Source organism: Rhinatrema bivittatum, chromosome 13 (assembly GCF_901001135.1).
Source record: "Rhinatrema bivittatum chromosome 13, aRhiBiv1.1, whole genome shotgun sequence".
NCBI classification, from domain to species: Eukaryota; Metazoa; Chordata; class Amphibia; order Gymnophiona; family Rhinatrematidae; genus Rhinatrema; species Rhinatrema bivittatum.
In genome coordinates, this window is record NC_042627.1 from 81774245 (window position 1) to 81795456 (window position 21212).

General features: G+C 43.0%; 1 protein-coding gene across 3 annotated transcripts in view; it reads left to right on the top strand.

The window, feature by feature from the left end:
* Positions 1-21212, top strand: part of KIF23 (kinesin family member 23) — a 101524-nt gene that overhangs the window by 18220 nt on the left and 62092 nt on the right. For all 3 annotated transcript variants that reach the window (XM_029575010.1, XM_029575012.1, XM_029575011.1), the window contains exons 3-8: positions 1170-1298; positions 2147-2252; positions 7183-7319; positions 8072-8181; positions 9760-9930; positions 17666-17778. In XM_029575010.1, the coding sequence (XP_029430870.1) occupies positions 1170-1298; positions 2147-2252; positions 7183-7319; positions 8072-8181; positions 9760-9930; positions 17666-17778 (766 nt within the window). The remainder of the gene's footprint in view (positions 1-1169; positions 1299-2146; positions 2253-7182; positions 7320-8071; positions 8182-9759; positions 9931-17665; positions 17779-21212) is intronic.

The following is a 21212-nucleotide window of genomic DNA, read 5'->3' on the forward strand; positions in this document are numbered from 1 at the left end:
TGGAAGGAGAGAGAAACCCACGTTTGGACTGATCTGTGGTACTCGAGGAGCAAACCAATTTTCTTTCATTGGAAATTGGATTAATCAGCCTGGCGTTATCTAACAGTTACAGCTTGTGCAAGTCCAGAGGAATTTTCTGTTTACTATACAACCAGTCTATAGATTACATAGCACAGCAAAGGTGGTTTGTTTTTGCACATCTGTAGATCACCTGCCTTCTCATTTTGTTCTTTCTCACTGGCTCATAATTTAGTGTTTTGTGTAACTCGATGTCCCTTTATCTTGTAGCTAATAAGATCTTCCCATTGTTTGTCTCCAGCCTAGCGAAAATCTTGAACCAGCTCTGTCCCCTAACTAGAAAAAAGCAAGGGAACACTTTCCTTGGCCCCTAAGATTCTAACCTTTCACCCCTTCCGGTACCTTGCACGCTCTGCTTTAGAGGGATGTCCCATCAGTGTAGCTGGGGTCACTATTATTGTGATAGTCTTGCACGTACCCCATGACTACCACGACTCCTGCTATGGTTACCACTTATCATCTAGTGGGGGTGTAAATAAGATTTGTATCTTTCCCTGATTACAAATTGTATACAGGAAATCTGCCAAGCACAGTGCAGTACTGGGGAACATTTCAGTCTTTCATGCCTAGAAACCTCACCTTGCATCAGCTTAGGTCTCTTCAGAGATGCAGGGAATGAATGGAAGGAGAGCAACGCTCTCTGGCTCAGCCTGGGTTTGCTTTCTGGGTGAGGACTCTGCTTCTTGTGCTGGTTGTGTGTCACTACACAGCTCTTAACCTGCTGACTAGACTTGAGGCCCATAATTAGTTCCCGAAGCAAACCTGGTATGTGACCACCACCTCCTGGCTGAAGACTCTGAATGAATTGCGAGGGGAAAATTAAACAGGAACAATCTCTGGGGTAGTTGAATGATACCAGCCCTGGTTCTGATTGAGCTGGGAGCCCAGTCGAGTAGGAGGAAACTGTTGGGTCAAAAAGCAAACAGCAGGGTCTTGCTTATTCAGGCTGTTTTATATTAATGTATTTAAGTAGAAGACTATTACAAGAGATGCCTTGCTGTAAGGAAGTAGACTGCTGCTACTTGTCTGAGCTGCGTTGGCGAGTACCTGCAGATGTGCACGGGTGACATTAAGAGTGCCTTTCTCTGCAGGTTTACTGCCGCGTGCGGCCACTCGGCTCTCAGGATCAGGAATGTTGCATTGAGGTCATCAATGAAACCACTGTCCAGCTCCATCCTCCTGATGGGACCCGAGTAAATCGCAATGGGGAATATAAAGAAGTACGTATATGCGCCACATTATTTGAAACCTTCTGCCTTCTAAGGGTGGAAGCCCTTCCAAGGGCTGAAGCCTTGAGGGTGCCTGCCCAAATTCTTTCCCAGTTATTTCTCTTCCATCCTTCTCCAGTTAATGTTACTTCATCTCTGAGGACCTTGATGCCAGTCAAGTGGAGAGACCAGGTTTTCCACCTCTTAGTTTTGGGAGTAAACAATGGCTCTCTCCCCCACCCCCCAAATAGGATTTGTTGGGTCCTTCCTAGTGATGGAGATAGGATGCTGGGATTAATAGGACCTTTGGTCTAACCCAGCATACAACTTGTTAAAATTATAACATTGTGTCTGATTTTTGAGTTACAGAAGAGAGTGCTAAAATATGACTTGAGGGATTGACTTGGATAGGTTATTACATTAAAGAGCGGAGTAGCTGCCTAGTGGTTAGAGCAGCAGGCTACGACCCAAGGTTCAAATCCCGCTGTCACTTCTTGTGACGTTGGGCAAGTCACTTTACCCTCCATTGCCTCAGGTACAAACTTAGATTGTAAGCCCTCTGGGGATAGGGAAATACCTACAGTACCTGAATGTAATCCGTTTTGATGTACACTGAAGTGCCAAAAAGCGGAATGCAAAAATCTAAATAAGATGCAGGAGATCTTCAGCTTGCGCAATTGTTTTGCCTTTATAGAGAATCCTGTTTTGCTTTGGGTGAGAGATGATTCAGTCTCAACTTTGAGAAAAGACTTGTAGGTTCTTTTAATTCTGTTGATGTATACATGGCTTTGGTTTGACTGAGGATTCCTTAACCTTGAGGTGAAGCTTGGCATTAACTCATTCCCTCTCCTTTTTTGTAGACTCAGTATTCTTTTAAGCAAGTATTTGGAACTGTGGTTACCCAGAAGGAGCTTTTTGATGTTGTGGCTAAACCTCTAGTGGAAGATGTCATTCATGGAAGGAATGGTAAGCTGGTGCTTCTCATTTATTTATTTTATTTATTTATTTAAAGAATTTATATACCGGGGTTCCTGTATAGTATACATATCAACCCGGTTTACAAGGAACCAAAACTATCGCTAAGGAACCGTAACTATCGCTTCATTTAGCGGTTTACATCTGATTCTCATCTGATTCTCATCTGGTGTACAATTCTAGAGAAATCCATAACTCCTTCAGGCTGCTCTAGGGAACTTGTGAATCATCTTATGGGTATCTGAGTACTGGTGATGCATATCCATCCTTCTCTTCTGAAACCTCTGATTGTGCAGGGTAAATGCCCTGCAAAAGAGTGATATTGCTCTTCTACTCTTCTGATTCTTCACTGGAAGCACCTACTAGCATGTCTTGTAGGTCACAGGTTCTCTCTAGTATTGGGCACACTTCCTTGGGTGTCTCTCCACTCCTCTACAAAACACAGTTCCTGTTCTTACCCCAGATAAGTCCAGACAACTGGTTTCTGCATCCCTACCAGCAGATGGAGGCCGAGAACTAAAAACCTTGAGGCACTGCTATATAAGAGTGCCAACTGCAATCCTTCAGTATTTCTCTGTCTCCAGCAGATGGTCTCTTCACGGAAGCTTTCATGGTGTCTCATTGCAGTGGGCGAGCAATCGGCCATTCAGGACATGTTGTGTTGCCTTCAGTTGCTGGCATGATAGTACCAGTAGTGGCCAGGGAGCGCGGGAAGTACTTGAATTGCTGTGTTGTGCCAAAAAAAGGAAAGAGCCTTTCGTTCCATCCTCTATCTGCAAAAGGTGAAATGTGATACTGCGAGATCCCAATTTTTCCATATGGAAACATTGTGGACGGTGATAGCAGCAGTTGTCTCATGGAGTCTTTTGGGCCTTGCTGGACTTGACGGAAGCCTATCTGCACATTATTATTATTTATAGATTTTCTATACCGGGGTACGTAAGTAACATCACCTCTGTTTACATTCAAACAGTAATTCAGCATTGCGCTTTACAATATAACATAGTAACTGAACAAATACAATACAATGTATAACTTTGTATTAATAGAATATAAACAATAAATGAGAAACTGTGGAAATTAGGAAGAGTAGTTGAGGTTCAAATCATTAATAGTAGGCTTTTTTAATCAACCATGTTTTAAGGTTTTGTTTAAATTTTTTGTGACAAAGTTCTTGGCGTAATTCAGAGGGCATAGTGTTCCAAATTGTTGATCCAGCAATGATGAAAGATCGTTCTTTTGTACTAGAGAGTTTAGTCAGATTGGGTGCTGGAATCTTTAATTTAGCTAAGTTTTGGGATCTCGTTGGGCGGGAAGATGTTTTGAATTGTAGTTGATCTGTGAACCAGTGCATATCTCTATTTTGAATGGCTTTATGTATCAGCGTCATAGATTTATAAATTATCCTGTGAGCCACGGGTAGCCAGTGCAAAGACTGAAGAGCTGGAGTGATGTGATCATGGCGGCTTGTGTCGGTGATAATGCGGGCAGCTGCATTTTGCAGCATTTGCAAAGGTTGAATGGTGGCTTTAGGTAGACCCAGTAGCAGAGCATTGCAGTAATCAATCTTTGACAAAATAGTTGCCTGTAAGACTGTGCGGAAATCATATTGGTGTAAAAGAGATTTAATACGTTTAAGCGTGTGTAGCTTAAAGAAACCATTTTTGACCGTATCCGCGATGAATTTTTTAAACGTGAGATTGCTGTCAATGATGATACCAAGGCTGCGTACTTGCTGTGAAATAGTAGAGTTGTCTTGTGAAATACCAGAGTTGATCATTGTTGTATTTTTTGGAGGTGAAATTATGATAAGCTCAGTTTTATTGGTATTGATAGCCAATTGGTTGTCTGTGAGGATTGTTTTAATTTCTAATAGAGCTGCCTTCCAAGTACTCAGGGCATTTGTGATTGTGCTGGTGATAGGTATGAGTATTTGAACATCATCTGCGTAGATGAAGTATTGAAGACCCAATTTTGAAAGTAACCGGCATAGCGGTGTAAGGTAAACATTGAATAATGTGGAGGAGAGAGATGATCCTTAGGGGACTCCTTGAGAGAGGTTTCTTGGCTTGGATTCACTTCGTCCACATCTAACGCTGTATGTTCTGTTGCTCAGGAATGACTGAAACCATAGTAAAGCCGATCCCGAGATACCTATTTCAGAGAGGCGGATAATAAGGGTGTTGTGGTTTACCGTATCAAAAGCAGCTGATATATCCAGAAGGGCGATGAGGTATGATTTGCCAGCATCTAAAGCTTTTAGTAGCACCTCAGAAAGTGATATCAAGTGTTTCCGTGCTGTGGTACTTTCTGAACCCATACTGAGATGGGAAGAGTATTTGATGATCATCTAAATAATCAGTTAGTAGTTTGTTGATGACTCTTTCCATAATTTTTGAAAGGAAGGCACATACCAATTCGGGAAGAACAAAGTTTCTTCATGTTGTGTTCTGCAGTAACTTTTCCAGTTTTAGGTCCTCCCGTTTGGTTTGGCAACTGCACCTTGCACGTTCGCAAAGGTGATGGTGATGATGGCATCAGCTCTCCACAGAGACCACCAAGCATTGCGCGCTGTGCGTCATGTGCCGAAGGGGCGCGACAAAGGGGCACACACTCCTTTGTGCACCCCTTAGTGCTAACACTAATAAGCACTAAAATCCAAAAAACAGAAAAAATCCAAAAAGAAAAAAAACTTTCCTTCCAAACTACCCAAGAAATGACAAACACTCAACCCCCTGACTACAGCAAGAACCACAGAAATGATCTGAACTTAGATATTAACCAGAACGACACAAGCAGGAAATAAAAAAACAACAAATACCAACACTCTACCTTAACTCACGACAACACAAAAAACATACAGCTACTTACCTAAACATATTAAAGCAACTACTAACCAACTTGAAACTCATACTAAACTTTGATAAGACTGAAATAATCATACTGGATAGAAAGAACACCACCACTCAACCTAATAAACCAAAAAGTGGCTATCTCTCCAGTCAATCATGCACGCAGCCTTGGAGTTATAATTGACAAGGAACTTTCCTTCAAGAATCACATCTCAGCTAAAATCAGACGGATATCACACAACTCCTAACATTACGTCAATTAAAACCTTTCCTCTCCCTCAACAACTTCAGATCAGTCCTTCAACTACTCATCTTCTCCAACCTGGACTACTGTAACTCCCTATTATTCAACTTGCCTCTTAACACCATCTGCCCATTCCAGATCCTGCAAAACACAGCTGCAAGAATTCTCACTGGATCTAAAAAACATGATGACATTACTCCTACACTTATATCTCTACACTGGCTCCCAATAAAATTTAGGATTGAATACAAAATACTATCCATACTACATAAAACTGGCTAAGTTCATCCATAAAATTGCATGCTCCAAACAGAAACCTCAGATCAGCAAACAGAGGACTATTAAAGATCCCACCTACTAGATCTAAACAACTCACCTCAACTCAAAAGAGAGCAACTTCACTAGGAGGCCCCAAACTGTGGAACACCCTCCCAGTCGAACTCAGAATACAAGAAAACTTAACTTTCAAAAAAGAGCTAAAAACATGGATGTTTACCAAAGCCTACCAACTCACCCACTGACTTTAAAACATCACTCCCCTCCTATTACACTATGCAAACTGATGGACCCAAGAAAGTTGTTATTACTCGGTTCTGTAATATGTTTTGATTAATGTACAAACCAAGTTCATGAATGATATCCTCTGTTAGCAACCATACGTACCGTTTGAAACACTGTTAAACATTGTAACTTTGTAAACCGTTGTGATGGCGAAACCAAATGACGGTATATAAAACTCGATAGATAAATAAAATGTACTTATCTTGACAACACATCCCCGACACAGGAGGAGCAGAGATGATAAGATACAGACTTTCAGATACTTGAAAGGTTTTAATGATCCAAAGACAACGGCAAACCTTTTCCACCCGAAAAAAAATAAACAGAACCAGGGGTCACGATTTGAAGCTCCAGGGAGGAAGATTCAGAACCAATGTCAGGAAGTATTTCTTCACGGAGAAGGGTGGTGGATGCCTAGAATGCCCTTCCAGAGGAAGTGGTGAATACCAGAACTGTGAAAGACTTCAAAGAGGCGTGGGATAAACACTGTGGATCCATAAAGTCTAGAGGACGTGAATGAAGAGTGGGTGGCTCGCAGGAATGACGGCTACTACCTGGAGATAATAACCTTATTCAATAAACACGCACACTGTTAATGCGACTCCAACATTGCTCTAAGCTTCAACGGCAAGAGGAAATGTGGAAAAAAGGATTTGCATTCACAAAAAAGCGGGGAGTAGCTTGCTTGTTACGGCGGTTACTACCCCAAACCAAATAAGCCTGATACTTCACATTCAATGCATATCCAGCATAGCTCTCTGCTTCAACGGCAGGGGGAATGAAGAAAAGTGGATCTATATACAGACAACAAGGACTGAATAACATAGTCTGGGTAAACAAATAAGCATGGGTGTAGCTTGCTTATTGCGGCGGTTACTACCCCTAACTAATTAAGCTAATATTTCACTTAGATGCAGTTCCAACACTGCTCTCTACATTAATGGTGGGGGTGGAAGGGAAATAGAACCAAAAGGTTACTAAGGGCCAAGAGAAACAGATAAGTATGAGAAAAAAAAAAGTGCGAACCTTGCTGGGCAGACTGGATGAGCCGTTTTGGTCTTCTTCTGCCGTCATTTCTATGTTTCTATATGTCTCTATGACACTGCGTCATGTTTCGAAGCCTGTATCGGGGCAATTTCGTGTAAGTCAAAGTTGTCAATACTCTGTAGTCATCGTCATATGAAAATGCTTTAATCCAAGATGCCAGTTTATATTTTCACAGTCTGTCATTGATACATATGTATTGCGTGTCTTTCCACTCCAGGTCTTCTTTTCACATATGGTGTGACTGGCAGTGGGAAAACGCACACCATGACGGGGTCCCCAGGAGACGGGGGGTTGCTTCCTCGCTGTCTCGACATGATCTTTAACAGCATTGGGCCCTTTCAGGCCAAGCGATTTGTAAGTTTTTTGTTTTTTCCTATTGATTGCATATCTTGGTAAACAATCCCTCCTTAGCAGAAAATATAAAGCAGTAATTCAGAAGAAAATATTTATATATATATATATATATATATATTTTTTTTTTTTTTTATTTTTTACTGGTCGCTGCATTTAGTAATGTCATTTTAACACTGGTAGATTTGTCCCCCAAAATTTTGTTAAAGCATGAATTGCAATTTCTCCCCCTGCAAGGGATAATATCTAGACCTCGACTCCCTTCTATCACCCCTTGGCACATCGGATCCCACCCCCCTGAAATTTTGCATTGCCTCTCCTCTCTATCATCCGTATCTGTTTCAGTTTGTTCCCCGCTCTGAACGTAGGAAGGGTGGGTAATAAATGCTTTTTAAATAAAATGAGAAAATACTAAAGTACTTCTGTCCGAGCCAGTTTTAAGAATAGGTTTCAAATTTCTGTTGCTCTTCCTGAGTCCCTTCCTCCTTCCCTGAGCCACCGTATAACTTTAAGTTGGTTATAAATATTGTATTATGCAGGAGAATTTGACAATCCCTGTGGACTTCCACTAGATCAAATAATCTCCAATGCTATTTTGCTGTTTTTGTAAAATCTCCTAGAGTTACTGGCTTTATTTTTTTTTATAATAAGAATTCTGTAACTTTAGTACAGCAAACTTCCCCTCTCTTATTTGTAAAGATCTGGGATGAGATTGCAGGTTGGTTGAGGTGGGTAACTCATGTTTCTGTCTGTAGGTGTTTAAGGCAGATGATAAGAATGGAATGGAAGTGCAGTGCGAGGTGGATGCACTTCTAGAACGCCAGAAGAGAGCCGTACCAGCTGTAACGCCAAAGACCCCAAATAGGTAAGCAGGATGACTAGACCTAGTGCTTCTGTATACATGAAAGAGAGAATGAAATGGGGTCAAGGGAGGTCTTGGACTGTTACTCCCATTTGTAGAGCTCTCATGTCTATCCCATGTTAGCCACTGCTATTACTAGCAACAGTATTTGCTAAGTCAATTAATTAATAGCAGGTAATGGACTTCTCCTCCAAGAACGTATTCAATCCTTTTTTAAACACAGCTATACTAACTGCACTAACCACATCCTCTGGCAACAAATTCCAGTTTAATTGTGCGTTGAGTAAAAAAGAACTTTCTCTGATTAGTTTTAAATGTGCCCCATGCTAACTTCATGGAGTGCCCCCTAGTCTTTCTACTATCCGAAAGAGTAAATAACCGATTCACATCTACCCGTTCTAGACCTCTCATGATTTTAAACACCTCTATCATATCCCCCCTCAGTTGTCTCTTCTCCAAGCTGAACAGCCCTAACCTCTTTAGTCTTTCCTCATAGGGGAGCTGTTCCATCCCCTTTATCATTTTGGTAGCCCTTCTCTGTACCTTCTCCATTGCAATTAAATCTTTTTTGAGATGCGGCGACCAGAATTGTACACAGTATTCAAGGTGCGGTCTCACCATGGAGCGATACAGAGGCATGATGACATTTTCCGTTTTATTCACCATCCCCTTACCTCTGGTCTCTTGCTCGACGCACCGTACCAATGACATTCCCGATCCCATTGGGGCAAGGGAAGGGGGTTTCCCTGCGAGTTAAGTGGCCCTCCGATGGGCTAGGTCCCGATTCAGGCTTGGTGGTCAGGCCACGGCGGTGCCATCTTGCGCGTGGTTTGGTGCAGCGCCATTTCCCTCCATAGATCTGTACCTGTGGTGCGGGTTGGCCCTACTGTGTGCCTAACGCGCGCATGCCTGCTCGTGTAAACGCATACAACAGGACACGTATACTTACGCACGTATGGGTGGATTTGTGTGCACTGCTAGCAGGCGGAACGCACGAGCTACAGTTAACTATGTCTCCGGCAGAAGCACAAGCGACCCTCCCTTTGTGCTGCCTGCCATATTAGTTGCTCAGTCTGACTTAGAAGCCTTCCTGTGTCAGCAGGGGGAGGGCTGGGCTCTCAGAGCTTCTCCAAGCCCGGCCCCTCCCAGTCGGAGGACAGGTCAGCCACGATCTTATCCGGTAGCACCCCGGGTCTGAGTAATCCTGGGGCTGCGTCCGCCTTGGGAGAGGGCAATTGAGCGGCACCTTCCCTGGTTCCTCCTGGGCTAGGTATGGACCTGGTGGCCTTCTCTTGGGTAGAATTTGTTTCAAGGCCTTCAAGTTTTGCATCTTGCTTTCCTGCCTTTGAATACTGCAAGAGGGTTGGTTTTTGTGGTTTGTTTTGTTTTTTTTAAATACCTTTTTAATTTTTCAAAACACTGTGATCAAATTGAACATAAATACTAGAAACACAAAAAGCAGGTTTGTCAAGCCACTGAAAGCAAGGCTAGTGTTCTGTCCAGGAGGGGTGGTGTTGGCACTGTAAGCAGATCTGTGTGCCCGGAGTTGTAATTCTGTACTGGGGAATTGCCTCTCTGCAGACAGAAGCTGGACCCAGAGTGTGCAGATATGATTGGCAGCCAGGACCTCTGTAAGGTGGAAGAGGTGGATGAAGACAGTGTCTACAGTATCTTTGTGTCCTACATCGAAATCTATAACAACTATATCTATGACCTCCTGGAAGAAGTTCAATTTGATCCAATCAAACCAAAGTAAGTTCTGCTTTCTGTATAAAAAGGTGTCGCTGCTGAAATGTAATGTAATCCTGTCAAAGGACGAGGACGTCTTTACTGTCTGCCTGTGCAAGTTTCATATAACGTTGTGCTTCCCCCATCTCTCGTTCTAGGAGAGACTAGACTGTGCTGGTTTATGCCAGGAGTATGCAACTCTGGTCCCTGACTGCTGCAACGACTTGGGTTTTCAGCATGATCTGGTTCTTGGCCTTTTCTTTCATTCGCTCCTGTCCCGTCTCCTGTCCTTTGCTCTCTTTCCTCTTTGAGCATGAAGTCCTTGCCCTTTATTTAAGGTTCATTGCAGGGGTGGGGGAGGAGGAGAATAGATTGCAGAGAGTAGGTGAGTTTGCAGAGGTCCCTGATAGAGGAGGGGTTGCAGCTTCTCATGCTCTACACTTCTGGTGGGGCCTGGAAACACCATGTGGGAGGATCAGAGAGACACTGCCAATCCTGCCTTGTGAGGGAAAAGTGTGCAGCAGAGCAATGAGTTTGCAGCCCTTGTGGACCTGTCTCAGGCAGGAATGGCGGCCATCTTGTTAGCACTGTGACCTTTCTAGGAGCCTCTCTGTTTTGCGGCACAGATAAAATAAGCCTCATGTCCCTGCCTCTGTGGTGACTTTCCTTAGCATGAGTATCTGTGTCCAACGAAGTTAGAGGCCACTTCAAAAAGTGTGCTGCATGGGACAGTGTTCCCCCCGCACGTTGCACTGGAAGGAAGAGCCGCTTCGGAGTCCACTGAGCGAAAGCCAGCTCCGATGGCTGAAGACGTGTTGCTCGGCCCCGGGGTGCTGACGGTGCCTTCCATATGCTGCGCTCTTGCAGCTCAGTCGGCGCTTCAACACGCGGGGCAAGGAGTGCTTAGAACAGAGACCCCAGGAAGAGATGCTGTGGTGCTATTATCTTGGAAGGATTCCACGATATCGCCTTCCTCTGCTCCAAGCAATAATAATTCTGAGGTACACCCAACACTTAAACCTATTCTTGTAAAACCTCCAGTGATAACTTTACTCTGGTGTCCCTGGAAGCTGCTATTGCTTCTCTAACCGCTCTGTCTTTGGATACTAACTGCCATGTTTTGGCTACAGAGGGTCGAGCTGCCATGTATGGGTGAAAGTTGGGGGATCTGGAATCGCGTATTTTAATTGTGGAGACTGCAGCATAAGCTGGTTCAGTCTGATTTGGTTAATTTAAAAAAAAAATTGGAAAATGTGGAGAATTAGTTAAGAATTTTGAATGTGAGAGTTCTAAACTATCCATTTGTTAAATTGATTTCCCCAAAGGATCTGTTTAAGAACTTATCTTTCTCAAATTCTTAAACTTCCTGTAGAAGCTATTTCAGCTGTAACTAAGGCTGAGGAAGGCACATCAGACCCCATCTTAAATTTGGACATATTGGAGCTGTTATTCAAAAGAGGGGGAACCTTATTGGTTACTTTTGCCTTTGTATCGCAGAGGAATTCAAAACTGGCTGCAGCTATTCCATGGTGAAAAGGTTTGGATATATCCTGGCATCACAAGGACAACTCAAGAACGATGTAGGAAACTTCTCTCAGTGAGAGTAGAAGTGATATCGCACGGGGCTACATTTAATTTGAGAAACCCCTGTAAATGTTTGATATTTAAGCAAAGTTCTAACTTGTTGTTTGAACCATCGCAGTTACGGATGCTCCCGGACTCCCAGACCTAATATTCCTTCCAGGATGTTTGGCTTGTAGTAAGTTAGGGGTGGTGGTTAGGAAAGCTTTTCCTTTCCTTTGTTTTGTTTTTCGCTCTGTAATTATCTTGGTCTTCCGTGTTTCTTGATAGTCGGGAGATATTTAGTGAAGATAGACACATGTATTGCTCACTGTCTGTTTCTTTTTCTTTTTTTTTCTTATTTGTTTACTTGATTACAAAATGTATCTCCATTGCTGGTACAAGATTATTCTTGTGTTTAAACCTGAATAAAAAAAGATTTGACATAAAAAAAAAAAAATAAATAAATAAAAAAGATACCAGGGGGACAAGATGTCTGCAAGTCAGTCGTGGTCCTTCTGTGCTCTTTTCCTTTCTAATTTCTATGTTTCAACTGATATGGCATTGACGAGAGGGGAAAATCCGAGGTTTTCCCCGCTGGTCAGCAGTCGATTTGTCTCCTTCATGGCTTCTGTGTGTCGGTGCTTCCTGGGGAGGTTTCTGCCGGCTGAAAGACGCACGTCCTCCGCTGACTCTGCAGAGACGCTGCCGGTGTCTGTTCGGATGGGAGCGGAGGAGAATTCAGCGTCTCTCGAAGGTCTCTGCTGGGCCGGCTGCAGCTGGGCTGGTAAGAGGTCAGCACAATTACTTTCTTGAAGTTTTCTCCTGTTGCGGCTCCAGTGCTGCAGGAATCTCATTTATCTTAGACTTTTATATTCCGCTTTTTGGTACTTCAGGTGGAATCGTGGGAGCTTATGGAGAACTTTGCTAAGGTTTTGCCTCTTTCTGTAATAAAAGTGGACTCGATTGTTACAAAGCTGGACCCCATGGTTATCCAGCAAGAAAGTACTATTCAAGAGCACTCGAGGCAACTTTCTGCAGTTATTCAGGGTAAAGGAGTTTTTATCCCGCAGGCTTACATTTCTGGAGAATACTTCTGAACGACTTTCTCAAGATTTTGGGTGAACTTCCTTCAAGTCCTGGGTATTACACCTGAAGAATTTCCTTTTATAAATAAAATAACTTTTTTGCCGTCATCTTTTGAAGTCTCTGCAGATGTTTCGGCTGCAAATCAATTTTTCCTTCCTTGAATCTCACAGAATTCTGGTCCAGAAATCATACACAGGGCCACCTTATCAGTATCTTTTTGTAGCCGATTCAAATCTGTCTAAAGTGACGTCTCCTGTATTTTTGGAACTTCTCCTTTTTATGGTCAAAATCTGAGGATTTTCCCAGACATTTCTGGCTTTCCCATCAGAGGAGAGGATTTTGTTAGCTCTCAGTTTGGGGGCTGCTTTGGTACTGCATTAGATTTTGTTCAGATACTTCTGTCTGTTTCACGCCTGAGCAGCTCCATCCTTTCTCGATGCTAGGAGGGTTTTATTACCCTTTTCTCCAGCCCTGACTCATTCATAGTGTTAATAGGTAAGGGTCCTTACTTGTTGGCCTTTTCTTATTTGCTCTTTACTCCCAGGTATACTTTTCCCCTTCTGTATTCATCTATTCTTCATCTTTTATTTGGGGATAATGTTTCCTGTATACATACTTGGATATAATAGTTTACATAATCGGATACATTTGTTTTCTTTTTTACTTTATCTTCATGTTACCATAATAAAGTTTTGTATTGCTTTAATTTTAAAATGAATAAATAAAAAGTTTAAAAAAAACCCAAAACAAATCCAAGAGCCTGCTGGTTTTTTTTTAGTCTGAGAAGTAAGCAAGGATTGGTAGGTTTGGACTCCTTGGCTGTTGATAAGGGTGCATCATCCCAACGATAGGAGTCGTCAGGGTCCAGTGATTCTCCTAATCTCAAGGGCCATGGCTTGCGGATTGGGTCAAGCTCAGAGGTACAAGGTTGTCGGTCTGGTGATCTGCAAACAGCAAGTTTTGTGGCTTGGCTTTTGAGAGAAGGTTAAGGAGCAAGTGGTTTCCATATTATTGTAAACTTCCTTAGCTTATGTCCATATCTAGATGGTATTTGAAGCTTGGTGTGAAGAGACTAGAGTTGTGCCATTAAAAACTGTTTTGTCCTTTTGCAGTAGGGTTTATAGAGAGGTCTTGCTATGAATTTGCGCAAGGTGCACATCGTGGTGTCCTCGTGTTATAGAGCAAAAGTGAGGAGAACTTCTTTAGGAGGTCACCCGGATGTGGTGAGGTTCATGAAAGGGGTTAAGTAGCTCCAGCCTCCATTTAGGAAGTTGGTCTCATCTTGGAATCTGGTATTGAGTATTGGGTAAGAGAGGCTTCTATGAAGGATTTCACATTAAAGACCATATTTCTAATTGCAATTTATTTAGCAAGACATATTTCAGAATGGCAGGTCTTATCCTGCAGGGATCCTTTTCTGAAGGTTTCGTTGAAGGGGTTTTGATTAGCATAGGACCTTCCTTCTTACATAAGGTTTCCATGTTCCACTTGGAGCGGTCATTGGAATTACTAAGAACATAAGAACCTGCCATGCTGGGTCAGACCAAGGGTCCATCAAGCCCAGCATCCTGTTTCCAACAGTGGCCAATCCAGGCAAAAGTCAGGTCATGGAAATAGATCAAAGGACTTGGATGTCTGTAAGGTGCTGTTAAGGTGATGAATCCTTTTTGGCATTCAGATTATCTCTTTGTACTATTCAGTGGTCACAAGAATGGAGAGAGAGCGCATCTAATGCTACTATTGCTGGATGGAGAGGCAATTCTGTGTATCTTTGAAGGATGTAGCGGTTCCAGATCGACTTTGGGCAGTGGAGGCTTAGGCAGAGTAGCAGTTGGTTTCGCTGCAGGAAATCTGTAGGGTGGCAACTTGGTCCTCATTGCACTCCTTTTCCTAGACGACACAGGCTAGAGATGTGTGAGTGAGCAGGTCTTTCAGGCTTCGCTTACGTTAGGTGTAGCTTGAGAACGTTCCCTGTGTCTGGACTGGTCTGATGGGATGATAAGGAGGGTACAATTTGGGTTTCTTACCTGCTGACGTTCTTTCCTTGTTCTACCAGACCAGGCTAGAGGCTTGCCCAATCAGCCTGTCTTGTTTGTGTGTGTTTGTTTTTTTGTGTATAGTTTTTGTAGAATAACTTTGAGCTTACATGTGTTTGTTTGCATTGTGGTTATTGCTCCCTTTTGGTACGGGGTCAGTTTGAGGGTTTGCTGAGAAGTCTGTGGGGTGGTGTTTTTTTTTTTTGTTTTTTTTAATTACCCCATCTCAGGTAGGGGGTAGCTTGGGAAAGGAAATACTAAGGCTACAGGTGGCACATTTCCTTATGTAGACTGTTTCCAGCAAAGCTTTCATTTTGTCTCCATCTGCTGGTGTGGGAGGAAAACCTGTGTGTCTAGACTGGTCTTGTAGGACTCAAGGAAAGAGAACTAGCAGGTAAGAAACCCAACGTTTCCAGGTTCAGGGTCAATCTACTTTGTCATCCAACTTTGAATATCCCTTTAATCCAGCATTTATTATCTCAACAGTGGTTCTTACAACTGCCCTTGGTACATGTATAATTGTACATTATCTGTGTGTGTGTATAATATGCAGATCTAGTTGATTCTGTTTATATCTTTGATTGCATTTAACTTTATGGATTTCTTTGGAATCAGCCTTGAGGACTAATGAAAAACGGAATATCAAGTAAAAGGTTTCCTTCCCTAAGGTTTTCATATTTAAGCTTGTTTTATCTCTCTTGGTGATAGGACGTCCCATCAGTGTGACTAAATGATATGCTTGTCCTTGGAGAAGGCAGTTAGCTACCTATCTCAGGTGTTCTCTGGTAACAGATTATCACACATCCCATCCTCCTCCCTTTTTGGAAGGGTTCTGAACCCTTCTTCCTGGCGTGGCTGCAGAGCTGTGGGTGTACGGGAAACCCTGTGCATGGCTGGGAATATTTTTTTTTTCAGAAGCCGAAGCCTTCCTGTGGGGCATGTGGTGATCACATGACCTGTCAGTGTAACTTGTGACCTGCCATCCTCAGAATGTGTTTAAAGGTAAGTGCCACGTAATGCCGCAGCGCCACTCCTAATACCCATGCAGGGTAATCCTGTGGCCACTTGTAGGGTCCTGCCAAGCACTGCACAGGCCTGCCTGCACTGACAACCCCCCCACCTGCCAACTGGGTTCCTGATTGCCTCTGGACAAGTTCCCTGCCTGCAAGCTATCCCCTGGTGGTTTCTAGAAACACTCAGACCCCTCACAACCAAGGGTCACACGGTTCCTAGACATACACCATCAGGATCTTTAGTCAGTCCAAGACAGGCAGAGGTAACAAACTAATAATTTTATTAAGAAATAGGAATCGTGAATGGATAAAACATTTTAAACTGCAAACAGGTAAAACAAGGATTATACAGCAAACGTTAACCAAACACTTTTCACTACTTATTTAGTGCCTGGGGAGGTCAAGAAAACACTGTCCCTAGGAGCTGAACAGGGCCTCGGTGCAGACGTCTGCTCCCTCTGCACTCCAGCTGAGACTAAAGAATTCCAGAACCCTCCGGGCGAGTTCTTTCTCTCCAGGGCCAATCAGTGCACACAGTGTTAAGAGTTAGCTTTCTGGCCAATGGCACTCCAGGGTGTTTCAGTGTCACATGCACTCAGGGCTGCTGGGATGTGTATGCTAATCAAAGCCACCTTCAGTCAAGGCAGCATTGAAAACCTCTGCTAGAACTACAGTGCAGAGGTGAAACACCAGCTGCAGGCCAGCACAGAGGAAATGAGCTCCCTGGGAAAAAGTCACAGGGCAGAAGGACAAACTAGAAAGCATGCAAAATCCCTGTTTCACCACAGTAAATGTAACGCATTAAAACTGCGCTGTTTCTGGTTCAGCTCTTTTTTTTTTCCCTCTTTTTCCCTGAAATTTTAAATCTGTTTTAGACCACTAATAAGTGAAGACTGTTTCTGTGGAATACCCAAAGGATTCTGTTCCTCCTTTTTAGCTCTTACTCACTGCAGAGTCAATGAAGGATCCAGTCTTGCCATAACAGATTTAAATATTTTGCTGCTTATTTATATGGGTTGTTAATATACTTCTAGGCTTGGCAGTTTTCTCCTGATCCTTTTTGGTTTCTCCCTATTTTTATAGCCTCCTTCAACTCTGCCCAATGTCAGAGCCCACAGACTGCTGCTCTCTAGGACCTGGCTAATGTGTTTTAAAATTGATCCCTAGGCATTTTTAGCCCCAGAGAGCCTGCACAGCAGAAGCCATAGTCTTCCACATGCTGGGAGTGGAGGAGCAGCTACAAACCAGGGTTCAAATCCCACTGGTCCTTGGGCAAGTCACTTTACCCTCTGTTGCCTCAGGTACAAAATTAGTGTAAGCCCTCTGGGACAGGGAAATACCTACAGAAAAGCAGAATATAAAATCTAAAAAATCACTTGCCATCGATCAAGCCCTCTAGTCATTTTCAAATCTTATCCCACTAGATCTTGGTGGTAGCAGGCCTAAGTTCCTTACTGCAGTATAAGGCTGTCATCAAAACGTTGATAAAATGTCTTGCCTAAATGAGAAAAGCTGTTCTCTTTGCTCTGCCTCCTGAGACGAGAGCTGGAGTGGTAGGACTTGGGAGCATGTTTAGGCTGCGGTACTAGCAGGTTATCCCAAAGCTGCTTCTTCAGACCTGGTGACATGTTCCTTATTCCTTTGGTAGGTGGAACAGTTGCAGTACGCCTGTGAGGAATGCTGAATTTGTGTACGTACGCAGTACATGTGTACATGCATGTCCTCTTGTAGAGCAGGAATAGCTGGTAATGCATAGTTGTAGAAGCTTGTGCTGTGGAGATGTTTTCCTATTGCTGTAAATTTCCCTGCTTGTTTGCTAAATGCACTCTCCCTTCTCTTGCAGCTTGTGCATGGCCCAGCACCCTGGCAGTCTGTCTGGCCATGCAGATCCCACTGCTGTCAGTTTTTCAGCTTGTTCCATAGTAACTACTATAAGCTGCCTTTAATTATTTCCTTCGTTTATTCACATTGGTGCATTCCTGTGCTAATTTGTAGTTTGTTTCTTTATGATCTTGTCTGTCCAACATCTGTCTTAAGAACATAACTTAATTCTATCTCTAGGGCTCCACAATCAAAAATTCTGCGTGAGGACCAGAACCACAACATGTACATATCAGGCTGCACTGAGATAGAGGTCAAATCTACAGAAGAAGCATTTGAGGTTTTCTGGAAAGGTGAGAGAATGGCAGCAGTAATTTATAGTATGGGGAACTGAGAAAACTGTTTCCAATGGTGGCCATTCCGGATCATCAGACAGTACCTCACATATACCAATATGGAAGTTTTTTGTGTTTCTTTCCTCAAGAATTAAGCGATGGAGAAACTAATCTATCAGGCTAATAATTTATGGAATGTCTGCCCTGAAACTTCATGGGTTTGTTTTTTTTTTTTTAAACTGTTATGCCACCAGCCTTAATCATGTTTTCTGGCAACAAGTTCCATAGCTTAGTTGTGTTGACTGAAAAATTACTTTTCCTAGCTTGTAGCCAGATGGACTTAGGACCCCAATGGGTTATGTGCTCCCCTGCTAGCAGATGGAGACAGTCAGGTTTCAAAGCTGACGTTACCCAGATACACCCCTGCAGTGACTTCAGCCATTCAGTATCTCTCCGTCTCTTTGGAAGAGGAAATTTTTACCTTTTAAATTGGAGAAAGAATGAGCTCAAGGTGCGGTCTCACCCATGGAGCGATAGAGAGATTATGACATTTTCCGTTTTATTCACCATTCCCTTTCTAATAATTCCCAACATTGTTTGCTTTTTTGACTGCTGCAGCACACTGAACTGACGATTTCAATGTGTTATCCACTATGACACCTAGATCTTTCTTCCCCTAATATGGAACCCAACATTGTGTAATTATAGCATGGGTTATTTTTCCCTATATGCATCACCTTGCACTTATCCACATTAAATTTCATCTGCCATTTGGATGCCCAATTTTCCAGTCTCACAAGGTCTTCCTGCAATTTATCACAATCTGCTTGTGATTTAACTACTCTGAACAATTTTGTGTCATCTGCAAATTTGATTATCTCACTCATCGTATTTCTTTCCAGATCATTTATAAATATATTGAACAGTTAGGGTCCCAATACAGATCCCTGAGGCACTCCACTGTCCACTCCCTTCCACTGAGAAAATTGCCCATTTAATCCTACTCTCTGTTTCCTGTCTTTTTAGCCAGTTTGCAATCCACGAAAGGACATCGCCACCTATATCATGACTTTTTACTTTTCCTAGAAGCCTCTCATGAGGAACTTTGTCAAACGCCTTCTGAAAATCCAAGTATACTATATCTACCGGTTCACCTTTATCACATGTTTATTAACTCCTTCAAAAAAGTGAAGCAGATTTGTGAGGCAAGACTTGCCCTGGGTAAAGCCATGCTGACTTTGTTCCATTAAACCATGTCTTTCTATATGTTCTGTGATTTTGATGTTTAGAACACTTTCCACTATTTTTCCTGGCACTGAAGTCAGGCTAACCGGTCTGTAGTTTCCCGGATCGCCCCTGGAGCCCTTTTTAAATATTGGGGTTACATTTGCTATCCTCCAGTCTTCAGGTACAATGGATGATTTTAATGATAAGTTACAAATTTTTACTAATAGGTCTGAAATTTCATTTTTTAGTTCCTTCAGAACTCTGGGGTGTATACCATCCGGTCCAGGTGATTTACTACTCTTCAGTTTGTCAATCAGGTCTACCACATCTTCTAGGTTCACCGTGATTTGATTCAGTTCATCTGAATCATTACCCATGAAAACCTTCTCCAGTGCGGTTACCTCCCCAACATCCTCTTAGTAAATACTGAAGCAAAGAAATCATGTAATCTTTCCGCGATGGCCTTATCCTCTGCTCTTCGGGGGAGGTAGTTTTTTTTTCTAGTTGCCAGTTCTGGTTTTTATTTATTTATTTATTTATTTAGCATTTTTCTATACCGAACTTCATGGTTAAATACCATATCAGATCGGTTTACATCGAACGGGGGATAGAGAAAACTTGTAACAGAAATGGAACAGTACAAAATAATCAGAAGAGAGCAGTAAGTTACATTAAACAATCTTTATTTCTGCTTGGGTACAGTATTATACTGGCAGACACTAGGTGGCACCTTGGGTATAGGACAGAGTCTGCAAAGTCTTGTTCTGTCTCCATCTGCTGGTGAGGAGGCAAAACCCAGCTGTCCTGGACTGATCCGTGGTACTACAGGAACGAAAATTAGCAGGTAAGAACCAATTTTCCTATTCTGGTCGCCGCATCTCAAAAAATATATAATTGCGATGGAGAAGGTACAGAGAAGGGCAACCAAAATGATAAAGGGGATGGAACAGCTCCCCTGTGAGGAAAGGCTGAAGAGGTTAGGGCTGTTCAGCTTGGAGAAGAGACGGCTGAGGGGGGATATGATAGAGGTTTACAAAATCATGAAAGTAATTGAACAAGTAAATGTGAAATGATTATGTACTCTTTTTTGGATAGTATAAGGACTAGGGCTCACTCCAAGAAGTTAGCAAGTAGCATATTTAAAACTTCCTGACCACTTTAGGATTGTACTGTTGAGCCACTAGAATTTCATCCTAATTCAAAGGTCTTTATCAGCATTGCCTTCCGGAGACTACTCCACAGAGTCCTCCAGTGCACTCCCAGGCTTCCCTTTCTGAGCAAGCATGTGGAGAATTCTTCCAGACCCCCTGCCCTTGAGGATCTAATCTTTGCCTGCCGTGGGAAGTTTTGTGGACAAGAGCACTTTCCTCCTGTACCCTTCTTAGCAGAAAGAATTCAGAGAAAAAACCTCAATCGTCTGAGCCCTCATCCGAGAGATGCTCGGCTCCCACTGTACTTGGATGGCTGGGGATAAGAAAGGAGGGGAATTCCTTCCCTCCCCCGATTCTTCTGGCTCCCTTGCGTGTTTGCAAAATGGATGCCATTTCTGCGTCTGCCTTGCTGATCGGGTGGTTGACCTGCCACTCACCTCTACGCTGACCACCCCAAAGCTGCCGCCTTCCCCCCCGCACGCAGTGTTTCCCACCGTTTCGGGCCTAGCCGCATGTGCCACCGGTGCAAAGTTCCTGCTCAGCACCATCGTCAGCCACTCCCTGGCCTCCTGCAGCGGCCGCTGCTTCCCCTTCCTCCCGTTTCCCACCGTTTCGGGCCTAGCCGCATGTGCCACCGGTGCAAAGTTCCTGCTCAGCACCATCGTCAGCCACTCCCTGGCCTCCCGCAGCAGCCGCTGCTTCCCCTTCCTCCCTTCGACGCTCCACCGGCACAATCACAGCTCCAGCTGAAGGGCTGCTTTTCTCCCAGAGACTTTTTTTTTTCTCTAACAAATAAGCAGCCAAAAATTAAAAATCAAATATTCAGCCATTAATCATGCCATTTTTACATAGCATTTAATTTATTTGTATACCGTTCAACCGTTTATTCTTTCCTATCTCTTCCTTCTTATCCAAGTTCTGCTACCCTTGTTATTTGTAACTGCTCCTTCGATCACCACAGTTCTAGTTGATGTATTTAATGCACTCCCATTTCATGTAAACCAGCAAGATATGTGCTCATGATTGCCGGTATATAAAAACCTTAAATAAATAAAAATAAATTAAAAAAAATCA